Source organism: Patella vulgata, chromosome 6 (assembly GCF_932274485.2).
Source record: "Patella vulgata chromosome 6, xgPatVulg1.2, whole genome shotgun sequence".
Lineage (NCBI taxonomy): Eukaryota > Metazoa > Mollusca > Gastropoda > Patellidae > Patella > Patella vulgata.
In genome coordinates, this window is record NC_065884.2 from 57,351,692 (window position 1) to 57,374,529 (window position 22,838).

The window sequence follows — 22,838 nt, forward strand, 5'->3', positions numbered from 1 at the left end:
AAAAACACAAAACCCTAAAATAGAACCTTGATTCACTCCGTAAACAAATGACCCAGACACAAAAGTTATCATGATTTAATTCTAATACAAAAACACAAGAACCTGAAATATGCCCCCTGTCTTATCCCGTTGTTTCCGATTGTACAAAGACGTTACCCGTTACTAAGTAATTGTACGAATTAAAGTGATATTAAATATAGTACATAGGACCCCAAAACAGACCCTTACCTAACTCCATGTCAAACAAAAGACTTTATCTGTAACTATCGTAATTGTATATGTTAGCCTATTTCCACAGTGCCGTGGAGCTGTTCAGAAAACCCAACCAAGCGCAATGAAGCTTAATGACATTTAAAATATTTTAAACATGTATAATTACTGTTCACTTCTTATATTTGAATATCAGATAAAAAGAAAATGACATTAGATAAAAAAAAACATTGGGTAAATAATAACACAGCTGTTAAGTACTATATGAAAATATTTGTGTACATGTAACTTTGTGCAAGAACACCACTATATATTAACATATCTGTATATTTTATTTCTGTTTTATATTCATCATATCTTTCAAAATTATTCGGAATAAAATATACATATCTGTGTTTTGTATTTCTGTTTCATATTCATCATATCTTTCCAAGTAATTCGGAATAAAATACACATTTGTTTTATCCTCATTCCGAAGGAAGGTCAATAATTATTACCCTATTTAAATTTTAACAAAACTAAGGACGCCAAAGAGTTCTTAAAGGACAATATTGGTGCCAGTCATTATCACATATGTGATAGAACTGGTTAAACACGTTCCAAATATTATTTTATCACAGAGATCATTGCTACGATAGATGGGTAATCAATGTTTCAACAATAGGAAGTGACGAACGCAAAAGGAAAACACGAGTTATCCCATTATATAACTGAATGAAGTGACGGGTGATAACAGATACATGGGCGAATTTCTGCTCACTAATAATTCCTTCGATGACCAAAAGTTGTTGTATGGTACTGTGAAAGGATATCTGACAATTCATAAACAAAATTGACTCTCACTAGATAAGAGAACATGAAAGAAAAATAGAAAAAGTCCGTGCATTACCATGTTTTTATAAGTATAGAATGAATAAACACCCGTGAATGTACGGACTGTTTCTATTTTTCTCGTGTTCTCTTATCTAATGACATGCAATTTTTGTCCTTTAAGATTGAAATGAAAAGCGTAGGTTAGATGTCATTTTGGCCTCGATGTTCATGAATTGAACTGAATTATCCTTCAATTCGGGCTATAGATCTAAGACAAAAAGAGGTTGGAATGTCATTAACACAAAGTAATGAGAATAATTTGGGATCAACATGGTTAATATTCTGCACACAGACAACTATCTTCTTTGAGAATAGATTTCTTCGCGGAATGGCCGCTATGTTGAAAAAAATAATGTACTATTTTGTTATGCGGTTCTAACCTGTTTTATATTTCTAACACACACGCAGACTAACTAAACGTTAAATATGAAAATGGAATTTGAATAAATACTTCTCAAAATTCTCTAAGTAGTTGAGCTAGTTGGTCACCATTTTAATTCCTACATCGACGATTTAACACAGAGTGTGTTCCACTAAAATCGTCGATGTAGGAATTAAAATGGCAGTCAACTAGCTTCGTGTCTGTTCTCAAGCCGAGTTAATTGTAGACAGACCGCGAAAGTTTCGTACGTATGTTTTCGTGGTAAAACGATAAGGATAGAAGTCATCAAGCTATTTTCGATTTGAATCCAGTTTTGTTTACTTAATATATCTGCGATCCGTCCTTAAGGTTCTGCTTCTCTATTAATGGTATGATTTGAAACTATATACATTGACAGGTTCATCTTAAATATAGTTCTACATATCATATGGGTCGATAATCGTTACTTGATGAGTATCGTATAGGATGGTCATTATGACGTGATTGGCGTGTAATGGTTGTAGATTACACCGGTGATAATTACGTCTGAATGTCAAAACATAACAGTACGCGACTTAAAGAGAGAGAATTCGGACGTTATTGACTAAAACTTCATAATCTTAAAATCGATGGGTATGCAAAACCGCAAAACCTCTTTGATTTGGGTAAAAGAAATTATCGATTGGGAAGTAGGTATCTGTCTCCACACTTAGAATTTTCGGTTCGATGTTAGATCCAATGTTGAGATATACTTGATTTTGTGTTCAAATTAACTCTTTTAAATTCGTTATTTTAAGAATGCTAACTTATTACGGTAACCAAACAAACGATTTAAAGTTTCAATCGATTACGATAGATTACATTTTAGTGGATGACTGAATGGTCTAAAGCGTGTTTTTTAAATTATAAGGTCTGTCATCGATTCACCTGTCGTGGTTAAAACCCACGCGTGTGTTGCGTGTGCATGTCAATGCCTATGGTTGCCTGCCTATACCTAATTTCGGTTTTATCCCTGCCTAATCTCGTCGGTTTCTAAAGTTTCCTGCAATCTCTCCCTCTCTCTCTCTCTCACACTCTCTCTCTCCATGTCATGTGATCACCACTTTTATATAAAACAGTGTGAACGTAGGCGATCTTTAATAGAGAAGAAAAATGTTGAGTGGGTGTAATTTTTATAAATCATATCTTGTACAATATTAATGCATGACAGTTTGGTATTTTAGTTGATAAACCCACAACCTACAATCATAAAACAAAACTCAACCCACTCGTTTCTTATAAATATTATTCGCAAGATATTAATGGGGGAATTGACGCTTTATGGATCCTCGCTGGCTGGTTTAAAGGATAAATTTCATTTTGGCGTGATTTGGCTGTAAAGTTATATTATGTTTACACCTACAAATACATTGCTGAGATATAGACGTTTTAATGTTCTTAATGAGTCATCCGCAATACTGTCTACTAGTTACTGCCTAGTTTTTGAGGAGTTCTACAAGTGTATAGTGCAACATACGTTGCTCTTAATCTGTCAGTTATAAATTCCGCCTATTTTCTTATTATAGTAATACTTCTTAAATATACTTCTTGAATGGCGAATTCCTTTGGTCACCCGTCGGCAACAAAGTAACCTCGCGGCAAATGACCACTATTGGAGTGGGCAACCCAGTTCTTTAATTGTTGGGGGGGGGGGAGTTGGGGTCACCGAGGCTAAGTGGGTAAGACGCTGGCTCGCGAGTCTAAAGGTCGGGTGTTCGATCCCTGCATTGGCCGAGAAAGTTCAGCCAGATTTTCCGGCTTGATTCACCCTTGTCAGTGATGCAGGACGGAGGACCTGACAAGGACAGTTGTCTAGTCGTTCGGATGGGACGAGAAACCTATGTCCCGTGTACACATTTGCATTTACGTAAAAGATCCCTTGACAGTTGGAATTTGATATAAGAATAGGCCATAGTGCCGCTGTCTGGGCAAAATTTCCCTCATAGCACACCGTATGGACTATTCCCGCCTTCATTAGCCCAGTTCAAAGCAGAACGGTAGGACGTTATATTTTATTTCATTTCTTAAATTGTTAAAACAAAAATTAACAAAATTGAACTTACCTGGTCATTGGAATTAGTTCCACGTTTTGGCGCGTTCAGGGCAGATTTTATTCCAACAGAATCGTGGTCTATTTTACCCACGTGCTTAGGGGCATGATTTTTGCAGAAAATATCGGAACGATTCCCTTGATTCCAATGGAACGTCTTTAACGTCAGTTGTAAACCACAGCTCCGACACCGGAAACATCTGCGATGAAATAAAGATCCAACATTCACCCTTTCCACAGGGTAAACCTTTTTCTTGCACCTGTAGCAGGCGTCCTCTTGTTTTGATTCCTTGGTTTCGGCCTCCGAATCGCCGTCGCTTGACATCTGATCACCAAGCATATCCATGACGTCGTTCCCTCGTGTATAAGAGACTTCCACAAAGTTGATGTTTTTTTTATATATATACAAAAAAAACCTATCAAGTTAAATTATATCGCATGTTTGGATTTAAATGATCCCGTATCTAATATATATATACGGTGTATCCGGTTTATCGTATTGATTAACAGCGTTAGCGTCATACTGTTCTAGACTTCTATAACTGTATCATCATAACTAACAGGCAGCTCATATAAAACCGTCGCGATTTATCAACTTGTTCCGGCCCACCCACAGTCACTGTTGCATCATAACTAATAACTAAAACAAAAACCTTCTTGAATTTATCAACGTGTTCCGCCCACCCACAGTCACCACTGCTCCATCATAACCAACTGCCAACACAAAACAAAAACAAAAACCGTTGTGGAATTATCAAATTGTTCCGTCCACCTACAGTCACTGCTCCATCATAGGTCTGAATCTACCTACCACTATCATCAGAGAGAAAAGGTTTCATCCTTTTAGGAGTGAATCGCAATATCATAAAATAAAACCGAGTGAAATTATCGCCTGAGGAACGCGTTAAATCGTTGCGTGGAATCGTTGTCACAGATCACAAATGTGGAATCGTCACCAAATAAAAACACGTGGATCGGACTATGATTAGTTAACGTTACGAATTCTCACTAGAATTGTCGTAGGCGATAAAACGTGCCGAATGTTCTTGCAGGAATCACTATTCAAGCCAAACCTCACACAGTCATTCCGCTTATCTGTTTGTCCGTATTGATGACTAGCATTGTCTGTGACACAGGTCACTTGATTCTGCGACCAATTACTCCAGTTTCTGTCTCGGGCATTGTCCCGTTGTCGTGTTACTAGCGTCCAATATCACCTATGATTGATTACCTGGTTTTGATCTTATTAACAGTCCTTGGAGAATTCATTACGGTCGACATTGGCCCTGTACAGGCCACGGCGCATAACTATAATATTAGTTCCTGCAGTACAATCGGTCAGTCAACGTTCGGTATATAAATTTGATACATTTTTATGTACACACTATAATTGTAATTCCTGCTTACCAGTTCGGGTCCAACTGTATAACGTGTCAAATTGCCGTAATAGAAATAACAATAGTTCCTGCTGTAGGCCAACCATTACCTGGTCATATCGATCGATAAAGTTACCTTTGTATATATATACCTATCTATGTATACTGGAACGTTTTACATTTATACCACACATCATTATGACACATCCTTACTCAGTGACAGCTGTATACGGACCACGGTACGCTATCAATAATAAATACTATAGCCACAGCTAAACAAAGCCACGTTAGTTTTTAAGACAAACTCCATCTCTGACTGCGTATTTCTATCAATACGATCGCTATGTAACGTGTGTTCTCATACACGCATGGAAAAAGACGATTTTTTTTTTAAACGATTGATGATTAATATGACGTGTAATACCTTAATCCAGTTCTGGTTTTTCATTGGCTGCTGGTATCAATGAATGACATTATAAATATTTGCTCTGAAAATGTTTTAACACTGTAAACAGGGCACATGGTCTGTCGTACTCCACTTTTCCCCATCTCTCAGCGTGTTTTCATAACACCAGTATAGCTGGTTCTTAAGAGGTCTTTCAACTGCTGTGCGTATCAATGCGAGAAGCGCGTTTTCCTTTAAACCCTTCGATCGATCAGTGGAGTCTATTGTTAAATTGGCTAAGACTACTATATGTGTACGTATGAGATAGGCAGGTGCTAGTATTGTCAAGCCAGAAATAATAAATATCCTTTACCACCATTAGCAGGAGAGAAAGTTTTTCTTATACTCGATTAGCTTTCTTCCCCAGACACGCTCAAGAAAATGTCTTAAAGTAAGAAATTGCGCTGAGAATGTTGATCGACTTCGTGCTGATATTGAAGACCGTTATAAGCATCGTAAATGGGATTTTCTCACAGGGTATTTGTTTCACATTAATTCATCCATCTGAAAATGTTTCTGAATTTTTTTTTTTTTGTTGATTTTTTTCCCCATTAAATAATAAGTTCTAAAGATTGATATGATATAAAACTAGACACGTGGACGTTTTACATACTTATATGGTAGAATTTTTATAATTATTAGGTAAATTATTAGGAGATGAAATGATACGGGGTTTAACGTCCTATTGTTCTGTTCCGACTGGGCTAATGAAGACGGATGGTGCCTTGTTTGGAAACTAACAGTACGTCCAATATACTTAAAGGGGCTAATTTTACTCTAATTTAAAATCGGTTATGTTCGCCGAAATACGCCAGAAGTCTCAATCGAATGTCAATTCTAGCGTATGGTTATTCCACTCTACACCGATACTATTTCATGCGCATGCTCTTCAGACTTGTGGAATATGTCTAGCCTCGTTCTTTGAGTCCCTTGTTACAAATGGGGCTAAACGGTATTATGTTACACGATTCGTGTACCAATGGTAAAATGTTTATTTTGTCTTAAATATTGGATATCAGAAGCTCATCTTTTCCCGGTAAGATCACAACATCAATGTTGATTTAAATTGACAAATAATTCGTGTTTTCAATGTCGAAGACTTTGGGTGATATTGAGTTAGAGACTTAGCTACTTTAATACCAGTTGACATGAAATTCATTTGGTGATATGCCTCTTTATACAACAATTTTTAATTTCTCCGAGAATATAAATGGATAAAATACAAATCGACATAAATATGTGAAATAAGGGAGATTGAAACATATATCATATTGTCCAACAGTATGTAATTTAACTGGTGTCACTTCTTGTCTGGGCAGTTCACATAACTAAACTGTTTTTGTTGTACTACAACACTGGTGTATTAAATACAACGTTTCTAACTTAACATCCTACTTTTTTGCACCAACTGGCCTAAAGAAAACGGGATACGTCACGCAGTATGCTACGAGTGGAATTTTACCTCGATCGCCCGTTCTCTTCGTCGAATTCCATATGCCAAGGATAATTTTACATGCACGACCTCGGTTTTCGTGGAATCCGCGTTCAAAACTCAAAAGGAAGTTCTCGGACGCCGGGATCGAACCTGGGATCTCCTTGTTACTGAGCCAGTGCCATACTCACCGAGTCACTGTGGCTCCTAATGACGTCAGGTAATGAAGGGAGTAACTGGAATCATGTTTTAATGTCGAATTCCCCATCCGGTAATATTACAGACAGCGTTGATAATTACCATTATATTAACATTTCTCTCGTATTTCTAATACCCACCCTACATCTGCTTTATGTCATAAATCTGGTGTTTTAAACCAGGCAATCTGGATGTTTTATTGAATTAAAAATCCAGCATTTAGTAATATAATCCTTTCAGGGTTTATAAATGAATATGGTTATCGTTCTGATCATCTACCACCCACCCTCCTTTCTTTCCTCAAAGTCACCATTTGGCTAAGCCTTTGGTGGTTTGGCCGGCCGCACAGTGCATCGCGTACGTGCGCGTTCAATCATAAGGGATGTCTTTGAGTAAAGTTTCAGTTCAAAGTCTGTCGCCTCCCTAACGCCGTAAACTGCCAAAATCCCCTTCTTGCAAGCGAATTATATTGAAATGAAAAAATACCATACTATTGAGTGGATATTAACCCCCATTCTAATTATAACATAAATACCGGTAGCAATGTTTTTTCTCACTTTTATTATTTATTGAATACTAATATTTTCCTGTTTTGGAAGTATCTGACCTGGTTTAATGAAGTTAGAAAGCAACAGATATATGCTTACTGAACCGACCTCCGTCTTACAAAGCGTGCATACTATTAGGTACACGTAAGTTTAATAGAGTTGCAGTAAAAGTCTTGCTAGTGCCTTGTGAAACCGGGTCCAGGACTATAGGGCTTCCGCTCATTTCTGACATCAATATTAAAGCCATGCAATATCCTGACCTATAGTCCTTTTCAACGTTCAATGGAGTTTAACCTAATCATCCAAACATGTCATAATTAAACTTATAAAAATCTGGAAATGTTATTTTCATCGGGAATTCCCCACGTTGACCGTTTTTTACCTACTGGTGATGGCATCGCTTCAGAATGAAAGAAAAACGGGCTTTCAAAAAGAGAATAAAATAGAGATAGATATTTCTTCGATAACTAACTGGTATAAAATATTTTATGAAACCCGAAATAATTAGTGGTTTGAATCCCAAAATAGCGTTCAGTTATTGAGGAGTTATTTCCCTTTAACTATTTCTGCACTAATTTATAGAAGCGGCACTGCTGATTTTAATGCCCTTTTTTAAAATTGATGGCAAATTGTAATTATTGCTTTGTAACCATTGATTACCATAGTGAGACAGCATTTTAAATGTTAGGATTTTGATTGCAACGAAAACAATTCCAGATTCACCCCGGTTTCTGTTCTGTTCATCAGTAAACAGTTTTCTACATTTGTTCATGATTAGTTCTCGATATATGAATTGGCCATCTAAACGCATGCTGTTAACATCTGGAAACTCCCATCACCTCACGGCACGGGTTTTGGTTTATTTATCTGTTGCCCGAAATATGCGGATTGTTAATAAACATGCAATATATCTACATTCAGACTTGCTGCAATTAACCATTCATCTAATGTAGCCAACGGCAAAATAGAATTAGGGTGGATTTTGATACCTAGTGTGGACTTCTTTTCAGGTTCAAATACAAAAAAAACAGTTTTCTGAATCCGAATTTGATTTAAGGAGAGAGACCTTATGTGTTCTTTGACTTTGACTCATAAAGGGTCGCCATTTTGTTTCGACACAAGTATCCAGAATCGGATTGCATGTAAGGACACCCAAAACTGTAAATATAGAACCGAAATAGGGAGCCGTGGTGGTTCGATCCCGGTGTTGGCCAAGAAAGTTCATCGGGAGTTTTCCAGCGTGGATTCCAGTGGTCAGTGGTAACCACGTGGGTGGGGGTGGGGGTCTTGTCCAGGGGCAACGTCTATATAGCCGTCTAATTTAAACATACATTATGCAAGAGCTAAATCTGCCTATTTCAGGTCTTTCTTTAGGCCTGAAATCTTATCTAAATTATTAATTAGACATTAATTAACCTATCCGGACCATAATCAACTCTAGATGGCACCGCTAGCCTGCGATCTTTAGTGGATTGTAAGCCGATTTACTGCATAACTTTCCTCCTCTATTAAACGATTAAATGGATAATCGAGACTATGCTGTTTATCGTACTGACTTGAGTAATGATGACCGACCCCCGTGAACACGTTGGCGAGCACGTAAAGGGACCCTTTATAAGTAAAATTCGAAAAATCTCCCACATAGTACACTGCATGGTATTTGCCCGTTGTCATTAGATGGAACAAATAAATAGAAATGAAATGAAATGGGGTTTAACTTCCTACTGTTCTGCTCCTAAACTGGGCTAATGAAGACGGGCATACGCCAAACAGCTGGCTATGAGGGAAATTTTGCCCGGGCAGCGGCTCTATCGCCTACTCTTATATCGAATTCCAACTGCCAAGGGATCTTTTACGTGCATTCCAATGTATACACGGGACCTCTGTTTTTCGTCTCATCCAAAGGTTCCTTGTCAGGCCCTCCGTTCTGCACCACTGACAAGGGGAAACCACGCCGGAAAATCCAGATGAACTTTCACCGGCCAATGCAGGGATCGAACACCCGACCTCAGGCTAGCCAGCCAGCGTCTTAACCACCTAGCCACCGTGGCTACGCTAACACTATCTAATTTCTTGGGTGTAAATAACCCGGATCCAGATATTGATCAAACAAACAAATCAGCACGTTACATTTTGCTATAGATTTATTTGTAGGTTCTAATTTTCTTCATTAGCCCTGGATGGGAGGACAGAAAAGTATGAATTTAAACCCCATTTCATTTCACTTCTAATTATCGGATACAAGTTTAGACTAGATTAAATAAATGAACGCTATATCACTGATAACAGTTTTTAAGAATTCTTTTTTTCTGAAGTGCAATAGTGTCAAAAAATAAAGTTAATTTCTCAATTGCGTAAATAAAAAGTGTTATCAGTTGTTCTCGAAAGAGCAAGCATTATCTTGTCACACATCAGGGCACATCTGTAAGTTGTAAATACTGTTTAAGATAGTTAGGTAATGGTAAAAACACAATTTTCTCATCCGCATTACATCCTATTTGACGTCTGATTGTCTTTCTACAGCATGATGTTAAAGATGGCAGCGATTTAAAAACTATATTGCGACCTTTTGAAAAACCAGCCATATATCCACAATCTTTCATAAACCCAGTTAAACCTAAACAATAAATATTGTCTAAAATGGATTGGTTGCTCATGGTTAGAGAATTGATGTCAGCATTTTGAGCCAACAGAAATCTGACGACTGCTTTGTCCTTCACAAACATTGCCCAGTGTATGGGGCGATCTCCAGCATTGTCCATTATATTTATATCGATGCCTTCATCTATCAACACTTGCAAAACTTCCAGTACATTTCGTCCTGATAATATGGAATGATGCAGAGCTGATGCTCCTCTTTCGCCACATGTTTGATTTATATCACAGCCGGCTTTGATAAGGTAACGCAGCACTGAAGTATTGCCCTGTTTAGCTGCTTGCAAGATAAATCCTTTATAACCGGGAAACTTTTCATTAATATCGGCACCCGCGCGAAGAAGCACTTCAGCAGTTTGAACCCTACCATTAAGGATGGCATTGAAAAGAGCAGTTTTACCGTTGTAACTCAACTTTTTAACATCCCCACCAGCGTCTATCAATTGTTGAATACTATCAACGTCGTTAAAAGATTCAGCGATCATGATAGGCGTCTCACCCCGGTGATTTCTTTGATTTGGATCAGCTCCCTCCTGGAGAAGAATTTCCAAACATCTCTGGCGATACTTTTTATGCTTTTGACGAATTTGTACAGAGAGACACACGTGAAGGCAGCTCGACAGATGGCACGTACCTTCCCATTCGAACGTCACTTGATTCACATTATGTCCTTCGTCCACAAGTCTTTGAATTGCTTCTGCGTCCAGATTCTCACATGCCTCCACCAGCGATTCCGCAGAATAACAAAGGCCCATGATGATTTTCCCACATCCTCTCCTCATAATGTCATTGCTGTTTCTGAAATAGGTCAAAGTTCACATTAAGATAGACAAAACAATAATGTGTTTGGCTCGTGGAAGATGGAATGTGGTAGTGGATATTGATTTTACGTTTTAAATATTTGATAATACCAGCTGGGTTGCGTTATTTTACTGTAGTTAGTAGTTACCAGTGTATACACGAGCTGTAGTTTATTGGATCAATACTATACATTCTACTAGAGCATCCGAGCTTTAAGACAGGAATTGTAATTCCATTTCTGCAAAGTCGGATCAGATGAACTGTCAGGCTCTTATAATTGGCGGACTAATATAAATATCGGGATTTTCCAGCGCGGGTCTCCCTTGTCAGTGGTGTATAACCAAGGACCCGGAAAGGAATAACGTATAGTCGTTCGGACGGGACGAAAACCCGAGGTCTCGTGAACATATTGGCGTGCACGTAAATGAACCCTTAAAAGTTGAAATTCGAAATAAGAGTAGGCCTTAGCGCCGATGTCCGGGCAAAGTTTCCCTCATAGCACACGGCATGGCGTATATCCATCTTTATTAGCCCAGTCGGTGCAGTAGGAAGTTTAAAAAAACATTTCATTTCTGTAACAAACGCTAATCAGCAAGGTCTCGTCAACAATAATATTTAGATCATTTTGCGACCAATATAACTGCTTCATTTCTTTTAAGGGGGTTGGATGGCCGAATGGTTAGCACGTGCGTGCTGTATCATAAGGCCTGTCACTGAGTCAACTGGCGTGGTTTCGAATCCCCGGTTGCACGTGACAAGGAGTAGGGTCGCCTATCCAACCTCGTGGGTATTCTCCGGGTCATCTGGTTTCCTCCCACTGCTAAAGAACCCTACGCGCAAGCGAATTATTGAAATAAAATTAAACCATATGTTAGTCCCGAAATGACCTAGTTTGTGTCGAGTGGACGTTAAACCTCATTTCTCCCTCTCCCTCTTTCATTTCTTTTATCACGGATGCATTGTTAGAGAGGAAACGTCTGCAGCGGGACTTTCTTCGTTGAATTCCAACGGTCGGAAATTCAATTTTGTGCACCAAGGTTGAATTCGGGTTTTTGTCCCGAACGAGTGGGCAACACCTTACTTTCCAGCCAGCCAAGTGGGAACCAAGCTAGAAAAATCCCGAGATTCTTCTCCAAGAACGCCCACTCGACTACCGCAGTCTCGTCGTTCAGAAATACGGCTCAGAATTTCTTAACAATCGGTAATGACCACAAACATGATAGTGTGAGTCATTCGGCAAACCTCTGCAGACTCCAGTACCCTACATTTAGCCTCGGCTGTATGACGAATTCCAGTCCAGGGTTACAAATGGTGGCGCCCATGAAGACGCATGTGAAGTGTGTTTTAGCTTTCAATGTATGAAGCTGTTTTTCTTTCAAACTATTCGATTTTCTTTAAACAAAGGACAATTTTGCAATGAAAACTCTACATGCTCTTCGAATGACGTAATTTTGAGAACTTCTTTCTAAAATCGGTAAGTTTTCCTAATAAGTAAACCGGGAGCCGCATAACAATTGTATGAGTGTCTAGGTACATATCACTTACCGTCACACGGCCAAGGCTCTAGATGTAGGGTATCCGAGTCCACCGAGGTTTGCCGAGTGAGTGTGAGTTTATCAAATCTAGGAAATATAATGACATATCTGCATTTCGCAAAAGTACCTATTGGGTTGCGAATAAAGACATCCTATTTTCTATGTACTGAGGAGCTAAATAGCTTATGTCTATCTTCGTTAGTTCGTTTTAGCAGAGAAGTAGAAGTTTAAACCTGATTCCTCTATGTTTATTAAATCCAAATAGTATTGTCTCTAAGCCTGTGGTAAAATAATATTAATACAACGGTTAACCTAAGGTTAAATGAACCAGGAATGAACCTTTAAATTTGACCTCACCTTGCCCCCCGAATCATAATAGACTTGTCATAGTAATGTATTTTTGTATCCAAGCCCTTTCTTTCCAAATAACTTCCTTAACAAATTTTTACAGTGATTAGATAAGAAATAATGGCGGATTTATGTTTTTATTTCCGTGTAATTTTGAGAGGACAAAACAAAAGTTCATAGTTTGACCGGTTATCTTCGATAATGTTTCACCTATGTAAGTTTATATTCAGTGTCTTCCTTGTTCGGGCAAAGTTTATATTCACAATAGGTATAGCTTTTGTTGTACTTTTGCATATGGCTGCACGGGGACTATGTCGCTGGCGCACCAACCATCAGTTCTCGGGTTTGATCCCGGTGTTTACTAAAGAAAGGTCCTCGTGATTTTCCAGGAGGAAATTAAAATAAGTGTAAGATGTACCGCCGATGTACGGGCAAAACTCCCCGCATAGCACAAGGCCGGACGTGTGCCCGTCATCGTTATCCCGGTTGCTGTAGAAAATATGTCGTTAATCCTCATTTCGTTTTTCTTCCAAAATCATAGCTCTCAGTACTGGCGTATTATTAAAGGGGCATTATGGGGAAATTAGATAAAGAGTTGACAGTTCTCGCTATAATAGTTAAAGGAATAGATAACGTAAATAGAATATGATGAAAATTCCGGTTAAATTGCTCCACTCTGAACCGAGATATTAGCTTTTGAATTTTAGGCTAGCCACGACCATCATAACTAAAGTCGGTACGATAAAAACGAAGTTTCGATTATCCATTTTTACGTCTAATTATTATTCTAAAAATGTATTCCAGTCCGCTATATATCTTTGGCTAGCGATGGCACAGAGAATTGATTATGGTCTAGATAAGTTAATTAATGTCTAATTAATAATTTAGATAACATTTCAGACCTAAATAAAGACCTGCAATATTCAGATTTAGCTCTTACATAATATATGTTTAAATATATAGATCTGTTACAAAAGATATTACTGTCCAATCATTTACATTTTGCTTAAGAGTGTGGGGAGGTAGGGAGGTTGGGGCGGGGGGCGAATGGTTAGCACGTGCGCTCTGTATCATAAGGTCTGTCATTGAGTCAACTGGCGTGGTTTCGATTCTCCGGCAGTACGTGACAAGGAGTGGGGTCGCCTGTCCAACATCGTGGATTTTCTGCGGGTCCACCGGTTTCCTAAACTGCTAAAGACCCCTAGGCGCAAATTGAACCATGTGTTGGTCCCGAAATGACCTCGTTTGTGTATAGTGGACGTTAAACGCCATTTTTCTCTCTCTCTCTCTCCCTTAGAGTGGGCGAAATTCTGTCAAGACGTCATCCACACCTGTGTCCACGGTACGTTAAAGATTCTTAATATTTTGTTGATTTATTGTATTTTCGACACATTAAACTTGACATTAGACAATTGAATTTAAAAGTTAGTAACATAAACCGCTATTGATGTATTAGTACCCACAAACAACAAAGGGGATCCGATTTGTTTGCATCGAAATAGAGTAAAAGTTTGTTTCCGACGCACCTTAAGGATTTCCAAGCTATCATGACACGACCCACGTAGTATTGCAAAACCAGTGTTGAAAAAAGAAATACCCGGTTTCCTAACCTACAACTAAAACAACAGGTAGCTCCAGCTGAGCTGTGGCAGGATGACAAAAGCAGTCATGTGGGGAGTGGGGGACGTTTAGAATATGGTCCAGTACTGTACCCGGTTTCTTAACTTACTGCAGCTAAAAAATAAACAGGTAGTTACAGCTGAGCTGTGGCAGGATGACAAAAGCAGACGTGTGGGGGAGTGGGGACGTTCAAAACATGGTCCAGTTAGTGTCATTTAATTTTAAGGTGTGCGTAGTGTATCGTGCACTCTGCGCATTGTATGGTGCGTGTAATCCAATAATGGGTTTGAGTGTTTTCATGTACACGTATAGCGTGACGCGTGATCGTAGCGTACACATGTACCACATCTCCGTCATGACGTAACCAGAAAGTGGTTTCCAAGTGTCGTCTCCATCCATATCAAATGAATCTATGCCGCGAAAAGAAATTGTGCAACACAGCACGCTAAACTTTTTTGATCAAAAATCTGGTCACAGTATATGCATCAATTCGAATCATTCTACATCACGGATACACGTACATAAAGGATCCAAGCCCAAGAACTTCAAACTGTCGCACGGATGTCCACTTCCTCGTTATAGAGCACCATATACCACTTGCCATTTCTATAGTTATGTTGGGGGGGGGGGGGTCGAATGGTTAGCACGTGCGTGCTGTATCATAAGGCCTGTCATTGAGTCAACTGGTGTGGTTTCGAATCCCCGGTTGTACGTGACAAGGACTAGGGTCGCCTGTCCAACCTCGTGTGTTTTCTCCGGGTCCTCCGGTTTCCTCCCACTGCTAAAGATCCCTACGCGCAAGCGAATTATTGAAATAAAATTAAACCATATGTTAGTCCCGAAATGACCTAGTTTGTGTCGAGTGGACGTAAACCCCCCTCTCTCTCTCTCTCTCGCTCTCTCTATCTCTCTCTCTAGTTATGTTAAAACAGATTTTATAATTAAGAAACAATTTTTACCCCCGTACCTTTTTCGATTCACAACTTTAGCGACATTAATCCTTCAGGCCTGTCTGTAAATAAAATAATACACCCAAAATAAAAAAGAGACCAACCACTTTTACTTCGTCATTTCCATATACAACAATCCATAATAAGCTAATTATTTGCTCTTCAAAGGATGCCTTCAGATGTTACAATAACAAATTGAGTTTTAAGTTCGGCTTCCACGCACATTTAATCCAATAATACCTACGTTTATATACGGCTCGTCTTTTAAACTTTTAAACCTAGTAATAATTACCAAATATATATATACAGATATGTCATACTATACTATATATAGCGTGTCATGTCTGACTACTCAATGGTAACTGTTACTAAGGACTCCTTTAATACGTACTACTATCAATTGTTTTCTTCCATTAACACAAACCTGTGAAACGTCTACTTGCTCGTTCAAATAAATCTAAATAAATAAATAAATTCTTACGTACATGGCTATAATAAGTCCATTTATATCCTGTCATTTCTCCACTGTGTATTCATCTGTCACTTGCGCAACAAACCACGTGTTGATAACCGACACAATCGCTGAGCTTATTTGTTTTAAAAATTATGAACCCAGACAAAAAAGTCGACATGTTTTTACGTAAATGAACCGAAGGTCATAGTTAAACACATATTATTGTATGTATACCATGGTCATGTGTAGATAACAAATATAGCTATTGATTACCTACTAAACAAAGATTATAAACAGATACACTCTATTCACAACCGATGACGTCAAATCAATATAAGCTAAAAATAGAACACTACCTTCAAGCAATGGCGAAAATCACGATCGTATTTGTAATCTAACTCGAAGCGCCATTATGGATGTATCCATTCTTGGTTTATTTTTGATGTGTAAATACAATAAACATAATAATATATCTTAATATAGGAAATAAAGTTTTAATTTTCATTAACGAATTCTGCTACTTTAAAGGGAATGTCCCAGATATATTTTAGTAAATAAACTATAAGTGAGAAACGGTGGCTGGGAAAGGACATCCGTCGATTTTATTTTTTCGAAAGTATCTCGATCGAGTGACTTAAGACACAACAGTAAGCTGGTCTAGCCCCGTATTTCCATGTAGTATCGGATCATGCGAGACTGCTTAAACGATATCCCGCTTCGAAAAGACAACGGCCTGGGTAAAATCTCAAGTTTGCGGCACTGTGAACACCAACCGTCTCGCTCGAGAAATTCCACTTTTCGGGTAACGCCGGTCAACTTTTCCCCTTATTTGTGTCAAATTCCAAGACTGACAATCGTACCGTCCTCTCGACTGACGATAGGTATCCAGACGGCCTGTCGGACTCACTACGCACTAAAGCCCGCATAGTCCTCGGTCGAGAGACGTGAAGGCGTAAAATCTCGAGAGCGCGGCTCGGTGACAAATCAGCCATCCCCAGGAATTCCACCGATGGTCGTCTATTCCCCGTGTGTGTAATATCAAATACTAATAACTAATAAATGAGTTAAAAAAAAATAATCATAATTCATTTCCAGAACAAAAATAATATTTATTCCTTAAAGACATACGTAGTTGTGACAATATAATCGATATCAAATTCACTTGGGTATTTTGACAAAAAAAAATCCCTTGCTTCTTTAAATAATAATTCACAAATCTGGAGTTTCTGCTCTTCGTTCCGTTGACCTTCAAGGGCTTCATAAAAGGTACTATAAAATGGTGTTTTTAAGTATTTCAAAAAATCGCGCGCGAAGGCCTCTCTTTCTTTATTGCCTGTAGATGAAAAAGAAAAATACATCGTTCTAAAACTGAAGGAGTCAAAAAGATCTAAGGCGCGCGGTGGTTGCTAATTTAGGACATACAAAAAAAATAATATCTCTAGCGCTCAAGATACCAAGTCGAGCGCTTGAGATAATTAAGTCGAGTGCTCGGGATAATACATTCGAACAGGTCTCAGCCGATGCTTTAAAGTTACAATTTCATATTTTTAAGTGATATTTTTAAAATGTATTAAAATAAAGCCCTAAAATAGATGGTATCTATAAACAGTCCTACTTTGTTAAAGAATAATTCTATTAATCCTATAATTCACTATTGCCAGTTGAGAAATTGGCAAAAATATCATTTTCAACTTCAAATTCAAACGTTTGAAGATAGCTATTTCATGGTGGGGGAATGGGAAAACAGGGGATGTAATTGGGAGGTAATTGTGTTATTATTTCCGGTGTAAAGATTTTTAAGTGTGAGAAAGATAACCTATGATCGTATAATAGTGAGTTGACAACCTATTGAGTAAAAGACATACAAATAATTATGTTTTGACTTTCTTAGAAAATATGAAATTGTAACTTTAAGCTGTATAATTGTGTGCATTATTTAAGGATAAACTTGCAGAACGAAGATATTCATTTGTTCATTTTTACAACCCATCCCCCACCCCACACACACACCCGTGTGACAAAGTACTCTACAACTTTTATCAAATTGAACGGTCATTTAGGTGCTTAGATCTGTATGGCGTTTCAATTCTGTGTAAACGTCTGTTAAGGCACGGACTGGCTATGATCTAATTAAACATGTAATTAATCCCATATGTCATTTACAAACTACATATGATCTGTGTACAAGATCCACATGACTTCAAAAGCATATGCACTGGTCAGTAAGCATACCATGACGTGATACAGAGACAATTGCATGTATGTTCATGTGTCTTATCTATTCTTCCGGCGCTATATAATCAGGAGTTTACTGACAGTTAGGCAGACGACTAAAGACGGGAGGAGAGGAGGAGAGACGCAGAGACCGGCGTATGGACTCACCCGAGTTCCGCCGCTCGCTTGGCAGAGGGGCAGATGGTGGATTTAATATAGTTATATGTGTTCCTGTCGTAGTTTATTTCCTGTATATTAGTTTAAGTTCCTGTATTATTTTGTATGTAGATGTGTTGTACACCTGATGTAAATTAATCATATGTTTACTAAACTGATCTCTGTTATCGCTAAGAGAGTGTTACACTCGATCGCATGCTCAATGCCACCACGAAATATTTATTGTTATGTCTACCCACTTCCAAGTTAAGGAAGTCATAGCTTGCCAGCAATTCCGGATTATAGTTATGGGTTCGCTCCCTGCAGGGTGTGAGCGTATGTGACTTGTCGTAGGAATCAAAATGCCAGATAAAATTAGGACCTCGAGCAGAATATGTTTGGCAGATTATTCACCCTCGTCTACGAAAATGTATACTTTGTTGATCCAAAATGCCTAATAGTATTCTGACATTCTCTCTGCTAATGGAAAATCCAGTAGACGTGGTACAAGGGTTAATCAGCGAACTGGATGTATGAGATGTGTTGTTGACGTTTGGGAAAGTAGGACGAGGGGAAATGTGTAGGGAGTGAAGTGCTGTAAAGGGATAGTTAGATGTATTATGAATGGTTAGAGTGGCTGTGGTGTTACGGTGAAATACTATGCCGCCACCGTAACACCACAGCTTTATGATTTGTTAGACAGGAGTGATGTAATGGGTGTCAACAACTGGGTATGCTGGTACCGTCGCAACGTAGCCGTGCAATATATATTATGGGGGGGGGGAGGGCGGAAACGGAAAAATATACAATGTTGACAGTATGTGCCAGGCATGAGGCTGCGCAGACCGAGCGGCAGCTCGATAGGGAGTGTGTGGGAGGGTCACCCTCATAAAAAATTTTTTTTTTAAATTTCAGTTTTCTGTAAGCAGTGAAAACACTATTTTGGCATTGTTTGCGGGGTTAAACCTAAAAATCACATTAATACACCTATTGTACGATATTGTGATTGGACGTGTGAAAGGTTATTCGGGGTTAACGACGTATTGAATAACCAATGAAGTCGTGTTGAATCAACCGTGTTTTGATTTATAGTCGCTTCGATTGGTGTTTTTATCATCTATCCCCGATTAACCTTTGACATGCCATGAACGTGCAATAGGTCTATACAATGTGTATCATGTTTAAGTCAGGGGGTGCCGTATTCAGACGTTTTCTCGACTCAAACCTATAGTCTATAGCCTACTTACTACACTCGTCACTAGGCTTCCTATATTATTGTTTGTGGACGGTTTACTACTCAGTGATAAGCCTGCGCCGCAAAAAGAGGTCTCGCCTTTTATTATTAGTATAATGACTTCCTCATGTGCGGCAGGTTAGTTTGCTTCTAAAAACACTGTTTTCCGTTCCAAAAAATATAAAAGTAATTTTCTACCAGATGACCATGGTTCTTTTCACCGAGACTAGATAATTTCTCTCGGTGTAAGGATATAGCTATGGATAAGTTCATACAAGGTCAATAAATCCGCGGTCACTTCGGGTCACACTGTTGAGAAAATAAACCGATGGGTTTGTTTAGTAGCAAATCGAGCGTGAATCAACTGAGTTTGTACTGAAAAATTTTTGAGTGATATGTATGAACTGTCTTCACACATTCGGTTTATAATTAGCGATACACAGGTACAGTGGCAAGTGTTGTACTTCACAGACTGTTTACCTCCGAACAACCTCCGCACGAAATCCCCGATTTGGGTACTTGTTAAAAGAAAAAGAAATAGTACCTGTGCGCATGCCAGTAAAAAAAACTAAGAGTTCGCGCATAAAAATGCCCGAACGTACCAGGCGCCAGATCATCCAGTAGACGTGGTACAAGGGTTAATCAGCGAACTGGATGTATGAGATGTGTTGTTGACGTTTGGGAAAGTAGGACGAGGGGAAATGTGTAGGGAGTGAAGTGCTGTAAAGGGATAGTTAGATGTATTATGAATGGTTAGAGTGGCTGTGGTGTTACGGTGAAATACTATGCCGCCACCGTAACACCACAGCTTTATGATTTGTTAGACAGGAGTGATGTAATGGGTGTCAACAACTGGGTATGCTGGTACCGTCGCAACGTAGCCGTGAAATATATATTGTGGGGGGGGGCGGAAACGGAAAAATATACAATGTTGACAGTTTGTGCCAGGCATGAGGCTGCGCAGACCGAGCGGCAGCTCGATAGGGAGTGTGTGGGAGGGTCACCCTCATAAAATCTTTTTTTTTTAAATTTCAGTTTTCTGTAAGCAGTGAAAACACTATTTTGGCATTGTTTGCGGGGTTAAACCTAAAAATCACATTAATACACCTATTGCACGATATTGTGAAACTAGCTGACGAAGACAGCTCGGGCGGCGATTGTTCGACTCGGGGCTGCTCTGTCAGTATCTAACAAACGCATTTAGTTCGCGTACAACTTTTAAAAACCGAATGTCAGTATGGTATTTCTCACATAATTGGTTATCGCAAAAACAGAGTAAACTGAAAGCGAGTAATCTCGACTCAAACCTATAGTCTATAGCCTACTTACAGTACTACACTGGTCACTAGGCTTCCTATATTATTGTTTGTGGACGGTTTACTACTCAGTGATAAGCCTGCGCCGCAAAAAGAGGTCTCGCCTTTTATTATTAGTATAATGACTTCCTCATGTGCGGCAGGTTAGTTTGCTTCTAAAAACACTGTTTTCCGTTCCAAAAAATACAAAAGTAATTTTCTACCAGATGACCATGGTTCTTTTCACCGAGACTAGATAATTTCTCTCGGTGTAAGGATATAGCTATGGATAAGTTCATACAAGGTCAATAAATCCGCGGTCACTTCGGGTCACACTGTTGAGAAAATAAACCGATGGGTTTGTTTAGTAGCAAATCGAGCGTGAATCAACTGAGTTTGTACTGAAAAATTTTTGAGTGATATGTATGAACTGTCTTCACACATTCGGTTTATAATTAGCGATACACAGCTACAGTGGCAACTGTTGTACTTCACAGACTGTTTACCTCCGAACTACCTCCGCACGAAATCCCCGATTTGGGTACTTGTTAAAAGAAAAAGAAATAGTACCTGTGCGCATGCCAGTAAAAAAAACCCTAAGAGTTCGCGCATAAAAATGCCCGAACGTACCAGGCGCCAGGTCATCCAGCCAAAATCCAGCACATTTAATGTGCATCATTCGATAACTAAGTCGGTTACAAGAGCCACCCAAGATTTTATTAATAAAGTCAGCGAAGTCTATTACATCAGAAGGATATTTATTTCTTTACAGATTATTCAGACGTAGTATGCGTCGCAATTGCCTGTCAGAAATAGTACTTATATCTGCAACTTTTGGCTGGATTTTCCGTTAGCAGAGAAGATCAGGGGCGGATCCAGGAATTTTTGCAGGAGGGGATTTACCAGGTTCATGAGAAAATGTGTCCCCCCACCCCTTCGGCTTGAAATATTTTGAGAAATACATGGTCTCTATCGTCATATATACATACACATTGAGCTTTTTAAACAGAGAAATCCAACACCCTGTTTGACGTCAATTTTTATTATGAATTAATACGATGACATTGTGATTCAATTTTATTGATGCAAAGCATTAATTTTGTTATCACAAACCCTCCTTCTGGATCCGCCCCTGGATGATGTCAAAATACTATTAAGCATATTGGATCAATAGGGTGTAAATCTTCGTAGATGAGGGCGACAACCCCTCCCACATCCCAGATTACTCACTCCTTAACTTGGGATAGGGGTAGATATAATGGGAAATATTGTGGTGACGTTGCACTTGGGATGGAGTGTGTATGTGTATGGTTTTTTTTGTTTTTGCATGTCCTAAATCAGCCACAGTAAAGGCGTTTGTTGCGAATTCCAGTTTTGTAATTTATTTACGCCACGACTTCCAATTTTACGTCTGTAAATAAACATAAACGTATGGGTCCGAGGATTGTTGGGGATTGATATCCCGAAATGCCCGAAAAGATTGCCGTTTAAAGATGGCGACGCCAATCGACAGCGAGCACTGAAATCTCAGAGCTTACCTGTAGCCTCCTCCCCCCCCCCCAAGAAATTTTGGAAATTTTTACTTCTCTTCCCGCCCGTGAATACAGCTACTTTTATGTGGTTCAATGTAAACTAACTTGATTGACCTGAATTCCAAACAACCAATCAATTGATCAGTGCACGGAACGCCGAGACAATTTGGAAAATTTAAACGCCGCAAATGCGTTTTCCTACTATTTTAGTGCGTGAGTCAATTAACTTCAATGTTGTCCAATAGATTTACAACCGAAATCCACTCTACGCCGACCTGAATTCCAATCATCCGATCAAACTGTTGAGGCTGTATAATCGATGCCCGAAAAATGTCGCAAAAAGTAGATTGTCCAAAAGTTATGCGGCACCCTACACCCTTTACTCGTACGCCTACATGTATGTAAAAAAGCAATTTTCTTTTAGAAATAATCGATTTTTTCTTTTGCTTGTCAAATCAAAGAGGTTAGGCCCTTTCAAGAGACTGAAAATTTAAATTAGTCAAGGGAGACAA

General features: G+C 38.9%; 2 protein-coding genes across 10 annotated transcripts in view; both read right to left on the reverse strand.

The window, feature by feature from the left end:
• Positions 1 to 9,815: 9,815 nt before the first annotated feature.
• Positions 9,816 to 16,155, reverse strand: LOC126823801 (putative ankyrin repeat protein RF_0381). 8 transcript variants are annotated; one of them, XM_050552811.2, is made up of 3 exons: positions 15,927 to 16,155; positions 15,459 to 15,503; positions 9,816 to 10,985 (listed from the first exon to the last, which is right to left on the reverse strand). In XM_050552811.2, exon 3 carries the CDS (start codon positions 10,967 to 10,969, stop codon positions 9,944 to 9,946), a length of 1,026 nt encoding a protein of 341 aa, XP_050408768.1. In that variant the 5' UTR covers positions 10,970 to 10,985; positions 15,459 to 15,503; positions 15,927 to 16,155; the 3' UTR covers positions 9,816 to 9,943. The 8 variants fall into 8 exon arrangements, with proteins under 8 accessions (XP_050408768.1, XP_050408767.1, XP_050408771.1 ...); XM_050552810.2 differs by having other exon boundaries at positions 15,451 to 15,503; XM_050552814.2 differs by lacking the exon at positions 15,927 to 16,155 and adding an exon at positions 15,833 to 15,898 and having other exon boundaries at positions 15,451 to 15,503.
• Positions 16,156 to 16,896: 741 nt separating this feature from the next.
• The window catches only part of LOC126823796 (uncharacterized), a 28,800-nt gene continuing 22,858 nt past the window's right edge, over positions 16,897 to 22,838 (reverse strand). Inside the window, exon 9 of one of the 2 annotated variants that reach the window (XM_050552801.2) lies at positions 16,897 to 17,228. In XM_050552801.2, the coding sequence (XP_050408758.1) occupies positions 17,005 to 17,228 (224 nt within the window). In that variant the 3' untranslated portion in view covers positions 16,897 to 17,004. The remainder of the gene's footprint in view (positions 17,229 to 22,838) is intronic. The other variant, XR_007681318.2, reaches the window with a different exon arrangement.